General features: G+C 51.7%; 1 protein-coding gene across 3 annotated transcripts; it reads left to right on the top strand.

Moving 5' to 3' along the window:
- On the top strand, positions 1 to 10908 carry LOC311633572 (zinc finger protein 418-like). Of its 3 annotated transcripts, XM_084906388.1 has the most exons (5): positions 1 to 213; positions 700 to 1243; positions 2302 to 2423; positions 4040 to 4948; positions 9686 to 10908. In XM_084906388.1, the coding sequence occupies exons 2-5, from the start codon at positions 1182 to 1184 to the stop codon at positions 9718 to 9720; spliced, it is 1128 nt and encodes a 375-aa protein (XP_084762514.1). In that variant the 5' UTR covers positions 1 to 213; positions 700 to 1181; the 3' UTR covers positions 9721 to 10908. The 3 variants fall into 3 exon arrangements, with proteins under 3 accessions (XP_084762514.1, XP_084762512.1, XP_084762513.1); XM_084906386.1 differs by lacking the exon at positions 9686 to 10908 and having other exon boundaries at positions 4040 to 7863; XM_084906387.1 differs by lacking the exons at positions 700 to 1243; positions 9686 to 10908 and having other exon boundaries at positions 2297 to 2423; positions 4040 to 7863.
- The last annotated feature ends 5 nt before the right edge of the window (positions 10909 to 10913 follow it).

The raw sequence follows: 10913 nt of genomic DNA, 5'->3' as shown, positions 1-10913 counted from the left end.
ACTGCTCTGGCGGTTTTTGTCAGAGGTTCCAGAGCGCTCGGTCCGGTCCGGTCCGGGTCCGGGTGCCGGTTCCGAAGGCGGCGGGAGCCTCTCCCCGCCGCACGGACGCGGGCGTGAGGCTCGGCGGCCCCGCGAGGGACCCGCTTCGGGGCGGGAGGTGCCGCCCCGCCCGCAGGTCCGATGGCGGCGGCCGCGCCCCGGCGCCCGGCTGAGGTGAGCGCGTCCCGCCTCCGCCCGGCCCCGGCCGCGTCAGGCCCGGAGGCGCTGGGGCCCGGGGGGACGGGGGCGGCGGGTCCGGGGAGGCCGAGCCCCCGGGGCCCCCTGAAGTCTGGTAGCCATCGCCTCAGGCAGACACTGCAGGTTTTTTTTTTGTGTGTGTGTGTGTGTGTGTTTTTTTTAAATATTTTATTGATTTTTTACAGAGAGCAAAAGAGAGGGATAGAGAGTTAGAAACGTCGATGAGAGAGAATCATTGATCAGCTGCCTCCTGCACGCCCCCCACTGGGGATGTGCCCGCAACCAAGGTGCATGCCCCCGACCCGAACCTGGGACCCTTCAATCTGCAGGCCGACGCTCTATCCACTGAGCCACACCGGTTAGGGCGACACCTTCATTTAAACCTTCATTTTAACCGTGCTGTTTGGCTCCTGTACTCATTGGCTAAAACAATAGGAAATTTATTTTGATTTTCTGTCCCAGTCGACCGGACGCTCCACGGATGGTGGTTTGTGTGTCCCATGATGGTGACCTCACTGTCACAGAAGCACGTTCTTCTGTACCTGGGACCCAGCACAGCTCAGTGACCGGGAACTGTCTCAGCGGCTGCAGAGAGAGCGTTCCTGTGGACTCAGTGGTCGGGACCTGGATTCACCATCGTCCTGAATAGCCAGCCCCGCGGTCGGTGCCGGGGAATGGTTTCCGTGGACTCAGTGATCCGTGGACCCCAAAACCGGACCGTGGATCACCGACTGCTCAGCTCCGCTTCTGTGAAATCCTTCTCTGGAGACAGGCTCCTCACTCCAGACCCAGAGATGGAGCCGGCACCTCTGACGTTCTGCCCACATGGGCCAGATGGTGGCAGACTGCTGGGCTGTGAGGTCTGGAGCTTTGGCCCCTCGTAAGCCGCCGGCCTTGAATAAATGACTCCAGAATCCGGCGTTTTTTGAGGCGCCCTTTGTGAGATGGGGGTCACACTACAACACCCCCAGGACCTCGAGTTGTGGACCACAGGGATGGAGGGAAGGTGACCCTCCCCGCCCCCACAGTCTCTGGAATGCCTTCGGCTCCCCAAATTGGAGAGCTGGTCCCCAATCTGGGGAACCCGAGAGCCTGGAGACACCCCGGGCTCAGGACCCGGCTCCCAAACAAGGGTTGTGTGAAGGTGCTGCTGGCATTGCCGTCAGCCCATTAACCCCCGTGGGCCGTGATGCCTGAGCTGGCCGCAGGCCGTGTGGCTCTCCGGGCAGAACTGAGCTGAGTGTTCAGGGAGCTTCCGGTCTCTCCTCCTGGGGAACCAAGGGCCCAGGCGGGACCCTGTTCTCTGTGAGCCCGTGAGGCCGCAGTGGCTCCAGGACGGGGATTGTCCTTTGAGTTCGGCGATTGGAGGAGGACAGGCACAGGGTGGGTGTGGGGGGAACAGAGGGGAGGATTGTGGGTTCTCACTAGAGGAGCCTTTTCTGGCTTCATCTGTCCCGATCCTACTGCCCGGTGTTGGAAATAAGGGGAGGCCCCAATCCAGGGGTCCTGGTAGAACACAAAACAAACTCAGGAGCCAGGCGGCGCGCAAACATCTTTACTTCTGCACGTGATCTGGAAGCACAGAGCAGGTGGCCGGCTCAGATTGAAAACACCTGATGCCCCTGCCCGGCCCTTTACTCTCGATTGGAGCTCAGGCCCACAGCCTTTCCCTATTGGCTAATTCAAAGGGGAAAGTTGACCTTTGCCATTTCAAAAAGGTGGCCCCTGGCGGGGACTGCAAGCCATGTGGCCAACATGGCGGCTGCCAAGTCACACAGTCCCAATGGCGGCCGTCTAAAATGTTCTTTGACAGCCAAAACCGGTGTGGCTCAGTGGATAGAGCCTCAGCCTGCGGACTGAAAGGTCCCAGGTTCGATTCCGGTCAAGGGCATGTACCTTGGTTGCGGGCACATCCCCAGCGGGGGGTGTGCAGGAGGCAGCTGATCGATAATTCTCCCTCTCTAACTCTATCCCTCTGTGTAAAAAAAAAATCAATAAAAAATATTAAAAATAAAATAAAATGTTCTTTGACAGAAAGGATTTGTTTATTCTCACACAGGGCAGGGTGACCTTTGAGGATGTGGCCCTGTACTTCTCCTCGGAGGAATGGGAGCTCCTGGATGAGGCTCAGAGACGCCTTTACCACGATGTGATGCTGGAGAACCTGACACTGATAACCTCCTTGGGTGAGGATTTCAAACACACATTCCCCCCCATCCCCCTATTCCATGGGCAGTAATGTCTGCCCTTCCCTTTTCCCCCAGTAGCAGGTCTGTCCTCACACCAGGGCCATGTTACTGCTTTCTTCCCCAGACCCTTGGGCAGGTGCTGTGCTTAGTCCCCTCGGTGGGTGCTGTGCTTAGTCCCCTGGATAGGTGCTGTGCTTAGACCCCTGGATAGGAGCTGTGCTTAGACCCCTGGATAGGTGCTGTGCTTAGTGGGGTTGGGGTCTGTGCATGGCCCTCTCCTTCCTTGAAGAGCCCCAGAGTTGCAGGGAAGGAATCAGGCCAGGAGTCTTCCAGTGAACCCATACACCTGACTTGCGTCTCCTTGACAAAATGACTTTGTTCAGATCCCAGGCCCGGTGTGCCTAGGTCCTGTGCCTCCTGCTAGCGGCCATTGCCTCAGGCCGGCCTGGGCCAGGAGTCCCCATCGCTGACACGGTTCCCCTCCCGTGGACTGTGGGCTGGTCTTGCGAGACCCTCCTTCGACGTTCTCTGTGTGGCGTTTGGTTTTCTTTTTTGTTGGCTGTGATGTGCCGAGTTGTTCTGGGCTGGTGCTGGCTACTCGTGTGTGCTGTCCTTCCCTTAGAGCCCGTATAAGGTGCCATGCATTTGCTCACTGAGGGAGTTGGGTCGGGTTAGAAAGAGGTGTTTCATAGGATGTACATGAATCCAGGCTCAGCAAAATGTTAGGAGTGGCAGAAGATGTGATGCCAGTGCTGTGTTCAACTTATAGCAGACACCTACTGTGTTGGACTAGTGTTGTTTTCCATAATATATTTTATTGATTTTTCAAAGAGAGGAAGGGAGAGGGATAGAGAGAAACAGCGATGGGAGAGAAACATTGATCAGTTTCCTCCTGCACACTCCCTATTGGGGATGTGCCCGAAACCAAGGTACATGCCCTTGCCCAGAATCGAACCCCGGACCCTTCATTCCCCGGGCCAACGCTCTATCCACTGAGCCAAACTGGTCAGGGTTGGACTAATGTTTTGAACCCATGCCTGGGGCCACATTTCATTTCTGTCTGTCTATCCCCTTCCCTGAAACTTTCACCAATTTCTCAGCTCTATCACTTATTGCTTCTACTCTCACCTCCAGCTTCACATCTCTGCACTGTGTGTGTCTAGCCTGTTTTTCTCACCACTCCATCTGTGGTGCTTTCCTCGTTGGCCCCTATGCATCGTGTCCTGAGTTGTGTGCATATTTCTAAAAGTCCTGAATAGCAGCTGCCCTGTTATAGTTGTATTGTCTTGCGCCTTAACACACCCGTCTGCACAGCTTTTGTGTGTCACCAGTTGCGAAGTTCTGAAGGGAAACCATTTTTGAAGTGAATTGTCGAACCTTTGTCTGCTCTCTGTGTACACTGCCTGGTTGGGTCCTTCACCATGTGAGGCCTCCCCCAGTCTGTGCTCCTCATGGCCCAGTATTGCGGAGCAGCCCCATCCTCAGCGGGTGCTCACTCCCTGGTCCTGCACACAATGCCATGGACTCGGTCCTGGGTTTGTCAGACACACGAGTGAGGACTGCCCCTTCCCTCCAGAGGCAACATGCACTTAACCAGCACTTTTCACTTTCAGGTTGTAGGCATGGAGCCCAGAGTGAGGAGGCCCCTTGTGAGCTCAGAAATTCTTTACAAGGAGTGTCAGAGGTCAGGACTCCCAAGGCCGGTGTGTCTCCCCCGGAGGCCCATCCTTGGGAGCTGTGTGATGTGCACGTGGGACACATTTTGCACTTCACTGGGCACCCGGGAATGCATCCTGGGCAGAAACTGTACCAGATGGGGGCATGTGAGAAACAGTTGGATGTGAGCACAGAACGTGAGCATCAGAGGCAGCTCACGGGAGAGATGTGCTTCAGAGGCCACGAGGAGAGAGCCTCATTTGTAAAGGACTGCAAGTTCTGGGCATCGGGGACGTCCGGTTCCTGTGAGGAGGTTTTGACAGACTTCCTGGCCAGCTCAGGATTTCTCCAGCATCAGGCCACTCACACCAGGGAGAAGTCAAACAGGGGAACGGAGTGTGCCACAGACTCTCACAACGGAAAAACTCTGTCAGATTCAGAATATATGAAAGGTTTTAATTGCAAACGCAAGCTTGTTCAAGACCAGAGACTCCTCACTCGAGAAACTGGCCACTTGAGTAGTGAATGTGGAAAATCTTGTGGCAAAAGCTGTAGACTCGTTGACCATTGGAGACCTCACACTGAGGAAAAGCCTTATGAGTGTGGGGAATGTGGGAAGTCCTTTAAGCAAAGCTCTAGCCTCATTCAACACCGGAGAGTGCACAATGGAGCGCGGCCTCACAAGTGCGACTTATGTGGAAAATTATTCAGCAACAAGTCCAACCTTATTAAACATGGAAGAATCCACACTGGAGAAAGGCCTTATGAGTGTGGGGAATGTGGGAAGTCCTTTAGCCAAAGCTCTGCACTCCTTCAACACCGTAGTGTTCACACAGGAGAAAAGCCGTATGAGTGCAGTGAATGTGGTAAGTTCTTTACCTACAGCTCCAGTCTCCTAAAACACCAGAGAGTTCACTCTGGGTCCCGGCCCTATACCTGCAGTGAGTGTGGAAAGTCCTTTACTCTAAAGTCCCGCCTGATTGATCACTCCAGAGTACATAGTGGAGAAAAGCCATATAAGTGCAGCGAATGTGGGAAATGTTTTAGCCAAAGCTCAGTGCTTCTTGAGCATCAGAGAATTCACACTGGAGAAAGGCCTTATGAGTGCAGTGAATGTGGGAAATTATTTACTCACAATTCTAGTTTCTTAAAACACCAGAGAGTTCACACTGGGGAAAGGCCTTATGAGTGCAGTGAATGTGGAAAATTCTTTACTTACAGCTATAGTCTCATCAAACACAAAAGAATTCACACTGGAGAAAGGCCTTATGAGTGTAACCAATGTGGGAAGTCTTTTAGCCAGAGCTCTGCACTTTTTCAGCATAGGAGAGTTCACACCGGAGAAAGGCCTTATGAGTGCAGTGAATGTGGAAAATTCTTTACTTACAGCTCCAGTCTCATCAAACACATAAGAATTCACACTGGAGAAAGGCCTTATGAGTGTAGCCAATGTGGGAAATATTTTAGTCAAAGCTCTGCACTTTTTCAGCACCAGAGAATTCACACTGGAGAAAGACCTTATGAGTGCAGTGAATGTGGAAAATGCTTTACTTACAGCTCTGGTCTCTTAAAACACCAGAGTTCACATCAGAGAAAGGCCTTGTGAGTGTGGTGAATATGGGGTATATTTCAGGCATAGTTCAAGCTTCATTACACATCAAAGATTTTTCCTAGATGATCTGGCTCAGTGGATAGAGCCTCGGCCTGTGGACTGAAGGGTCCCAGGTTCAATTCTGGTCAGGTGCACATGTCTGGGTTGCAGGCTTGATCCCTAACCAGGGGTTACAGAGGCAGCCAATAAATAATTCTCATCAATGTTTCTGTCCCTGGAATCAATTAAAAACACAATTGTTCTATAGGGTTAGCTCAGTGGATGGAACGTTGGCCTGTGGACTGAAGGGTCCCAGGTTCAATTCCATTCAAGGGCATGTACCTTGGTTGTGGGCACATCCCCAGTAGGGTGTGTGCAGGAAACAGCTGATCGATGTTTTTCTCACACTCTCCCTTCTTCTCTGTAAAAAAATCAATAAAATATATTTTTTAAAAGTTGAAAACTTCACACTGCATAAAGGCCTTGTGAATATTGAACGTGGAAAGTAATTTTATCTTCAACTCCAGGTCTTATTTTGTCAAGCCACTGTTCATCTTGAGGTTCTAGTCACTGTTTGGGGTTCTTTGAAGTTGACGGGTTTGCTAGCACAAAGGGGTGAACAGCATGGGTTGGGATCCCAAACTTTGTGTGCCTCCAGGTACAGTGTGATGGCAGAAGATGCATCTTCCGTTTTGGCCTAGTTTGCGTTGCTGCTCGTAGCCTGTAGGGAAGACTGGGGAGCTTTGTGGCTTGGATGCCATGGCTTGTGGGTTCTTTGTTCAGCCTGAGAAGGGGGTCCCTGTGACAACCTTCACTGCTTCTGAGAGCAACATGAGCTTGTTCTCCTTCACAGGCCTATTGTCGCGTGCCCAGCACTGGTAAGGGGGCGTCTGTCCCTGCAGGTCCTGCCATGGAGCTGTGGGCCCTGACTTCTGTAGGTGCCATCACTGGCTTTAAGATCACAGGGGCCACATTGCTGCAGAAACACTGGATTCAGAGAGTGCAGGAGACTGCCACAAGTGGTTAACATGCTATAATTTTATTTATTTTTATTTTTCAAATGTTTTTTTGTTGTTGGTTTTATTTCGGAGAAGGGAGATAGACACATCAATGATGAGAATCATTGACCAACTGTCTCCTGCATGTCCCTTCCTGGGGATGGAGCCAGCAATGCAGGCCTGTGCCCTGACCAGGAAAGCAAATTTCAATCTCCTGGTTCAAAGATGAATGCTCAACCACTGAGCCATGCCAGCTGTGCTGGGTGCTTGCTTTTAATTATTTTCAGGATGGGTACAGATCAAGTTAGATCAGCTGTGCAAGCTGAAGTAAGCCCCAATATCTATTCTAGATGAATAGTTTTTAGCATCTCTGCCAGAGAGAGGAAAAAAACAACAAAAACCTGATCACCAGAAAAGGAAATTCACAGTCTGAGAGGGTTTTTTTGCTGATGGAAAGACCATGGCATTTGCTGATGTGGGTCAGTGGTTGAGAGTTGACATATGAACCAAAAGGTCATAGTTTGATTAGCAGTCAGGGCACATGCCCAGGTTGTAGGCTTGCACTCCAATAGGGGATGTGTAGTAGGCAGCCGAGAGTGATTTTTCTCTCATTGATGTTTCTATCTCTCCCCGCCCCTCTCCATTACTCTCTGAAATCAATATGTTTTCACTAGAGGCCCAGTGTACGAATTTGTTTCCGGGCCTGATCGGGGCTGGGCAGGCTATGGGGAGGGGTGCAGTGGATTGGCCGGAGGGCCCCGCCCCCACTTGAGGTTTGGGGCTGGAGGGAGGCGCTGCTGGCCATGGGGAGGATCTGTGAGCAGTGGGCCAGCTGTGATCAGGGGCTCCCTGTTGGGGTAGGGGATGTGATCAGGGGCAGGGCAAGCCAGGGGGAAGGGCTGTAGGCCTATCATGGTGGCATGGGTCAAACAGGGGTGGGATGGCCAGGGGATGGCTGGAGGGGGGCATTTGGCCAGCTGGCCCACCTCTGATGGGGTGGGATAGTCTGATCAGGAGCGGGCTGGCTGGGGGAGGGGCCACAGGAGGTTGACCAGCCAGCCCCACCCCTTGATCAGGTGATTTGCCGGCCACAGTGGGCATCATAACGACTGTCATTGGCTTTTTATAGAGAGAGACTATATGTATATGTATTAAAAAACAAAGTACCGCCGAAACCGGTTTGGCTCAATGGATAGAGGACTTGAAAGGTCCTTGGGGACTGGAGGACTGAAAGGTCCTGGGTTCGATTCCAATCAAGGGCATGTACCTTGGTTGCGGGCGCATCCCCAGTAGGGAGTGTGCAAGAGGCAGCTGATTGATGATTCTCATCGATGTTTCTAACTCTCTATCCCGCTCTCTTCCTCTCTGTAAAAAATCAATAAAATATATTTAAAACAACAACAAAAAACAAAGTACACAGTAAAATACCTACCCTACGTGAACCTTTGCTGGAAAGAAACTGCAACCCTTAAATGAGTAGTACACACCCCAGGATTGCCCACAAAATACCCACCCAGATAACAGTCACATTTCCCGCTCCATTTGGAAGACGTTCCCTCACTCCAGACCTAATAGAGTTACCACTCTTCCGGTTTCCGTGTTGTCTGTGGGGCTGAGAAGGGATTTTGCAGCAGGGATGTGAGGCAAAGAGCTAAAACCTTGAGGTGCCAGGGACGAGAGCAGAGTATCTGGACACCAGTTTGAGCTGGAGACCAGCCAACAGGAAGTGCTAGACGGGTCGCTGGGGCCAGAGGTGCTGTGAGCATCTGTGCAGGATGGTGGAATTTGCAGCCTTGGGGACACAGGTGGGAGATGTGGAAGGAGAGGGGATGTTGGGTCAGAAACCGGTGTGGAGCCTTAACCGGTTTGGCTCGTGGGTGGAGCATTGCCTGTAGACTAAAAGGTCCCAGGCTTGCCGAATCCGGTTTGGCTCAGTGGATAGAGCGTCAGCCTGCGGACTGAAGGGTCCTGGGTTCGATTCTGGTCAAGGGCATGTACACTGGTTGCGCGCACATCCCCAGTAGGGGGCATGCAAGAGGCAGCTGATTGATGACTCTCTCTCATCAATGTTTCTAGCTCTCTATTCCTCTCCCTTTCTCTCTGTAAAAAAATCAATAAAATATTATATATTTTAAAAAGATAAAAGGTCCCAGGTTTGATTCAGGTCAAGGGCATGTACATACCTTGGTTGCAGGCACATGCCCAGTAGGGGGTGTACAGGAGGCGGCTGGTCAATTTTTCTCTCTCATCAATGTTTCTAACTCTCTATCCCTCTCCCTTCCTCTCTGTAAAAAAGTCAATAAAATATATTTTAAAAGAGAAACAAAAAAAACCAGTGTGGAGGCTGGGCTGTGGAGGGAGCTGGTGGCCAGGACACAGGAGGTGCCAGGAGCCGTGAGGGTGGATGCATCTGAAGCAGGTGGATGGATGGGCCAGGGAACCAATACCGCTGCCAGAGGGCATGGGATGAGGAGGCAGCCCCAGCTGTTGGGGATCGCAGGGGTATCGCAGGAAGGCAGCAGAGCCTGTTACCTGGGCCAGAAAACCCAGTTGGGAGTGGTGAGGGGTAGGGTAGACCAGGTAGACCAGAGCCCCTTCCTGGCTCTGTGGGCATCCATCTACTTGTCACCCCATCCTTTTAGCCAGATATCAACGCTCTGCCTTCCTTCATCTCAGAACCAACGCCTCTGTAGGCAGCCCTTTCCTGACCTGCCCAGCTCGCCGTCCCTGGGACTCCAGTAGTTCTTGAATGATGCTGGGTTGTGTCCCTTCCCAGAGATTCCTGCTCATTCGTGTTGTTGGCAGAATCTAGTTCCATATACTTATGGGATGCGGCGTCTCTAAGCTTCAAGGTCACAGTCACTTTCTTCATTTTGTCTGAACTCGGAAGAGTTCTTGCTGGACCTTAGCTCCTAGGGTTCCTCTTCAGTCCTGGCACAGGAGCTGTATCCTGGCCCCAGCTCTGGGGCATCGGGCTGGTCATCCCGCCCCAGGTCTGGCTCTTCTCCCTGCAGCTGGGGGCGGTTCTCCATTCCGAAGACTCCCGTGATTAGATCGACCCCACCCGAGGTAAGTGTCGCTGCCATGCGCACAGCGTTACTGACACGCATAGTGCATCGGCCACGCGGGGGACACGCACATCTTTGGGGGCAATTATTCTGCCTTCTACGGTTTACCCTTTGTTCCCCAAATTCCCGTCTGTTCTTGCAAAATAAACCCATCCCCAAGATCCCAAATGGCCTCATCCCAGTATGAACCCATCATCCAAATCCCATGATCTGAGAAGTGTGGAACCGTATCATCAAATCTGTCCAAATCAGTTATGGGTCAGATTCTGGGTGTGTAATCTCCCCAGAAGTGCATGATCTCCCCCAGCTGTGGGGCTGTGATGCTAGAAAACACACTGTCCCTGAAATAAAACGATGGAGCAGCCCAGCAGGTGCGGCTCAGTGGCGGAGCATTGACCTATGAACCAGGCGGTCACAATTGGCTTCCTGGTCAGGGCACATCCTTAGGTTGCAGGCTCCATCCCAGTGTGTGTGTGTGTTTGGGGTGGGGAGGACTGGGGGTTACAGGAAGCAGCCTATCAGCGATTCTCTCTCATCATTGATGTTTTCCCCCTCTCTTTTGAGAAGTTTTTTTTTAAGAATGTTGGAGCAGACCTAGGATAGCTGTATATATTGTTTCAAAAGGGGAGAAAAATGGAAAGAAAAAAAGAGGCACCAGTCTCAAGACATTTTGAAAATCACGTGGATCAAGCCCTGGAAACATAATTAGTGGCTCAGGGTCCTGCCCATTAGGGGTTCTACGCTGCCGAGTCATGCTTCTTCTTTTTTTTTCTTTTTAAAAAATATATTTTATTGATATTTTACAGAGAGGAAGGGAGAGGGATTGAGAGTTATAAACATCAATGAGAGAGAAACACTGATCAGCTGCCTTCTGCACACCCAGCACTGGGGATGTGCCCACAACCAAGGTTCATGCCCCTGAGTGGAATCGAACCCAGGACCCTTCAATCCACAGGCTGACGCTCTATCCACTGAGCCAAACCAGTTTCCGCCATGCTTCTTTTTCCATGAAAGGTGACTCGGGTTGTAGCTCAGCCTTCCCGGCCAGTTTCATATGTGTAGACACTGGAGGTATACACCCTTGGAGTTCATACTGTCCCTTTAGATCCAAGGTGTTTCTATGATTTTCTAAGCAGCTTAGCATTAAAGTTCTTTTTTTTTTTTTTTTTTTTTT

This window comes from Pipistrellus hanaki (assembly GCF_964339955.1).
Source record: "Pipistrellus hanaki genome assembly, chromosome: 15".
NCBI classification, from domain to species: domain Eukaryota; kingdom Metazoa; phylum Chordata; class Mammalia; order Chiroptera; family Vespertilionidae; genus Pipistrellus; species Pipistrellus hanaki.
This window is presented reverse-complemented; position numbering and strand designations above follow the sequence as displayed.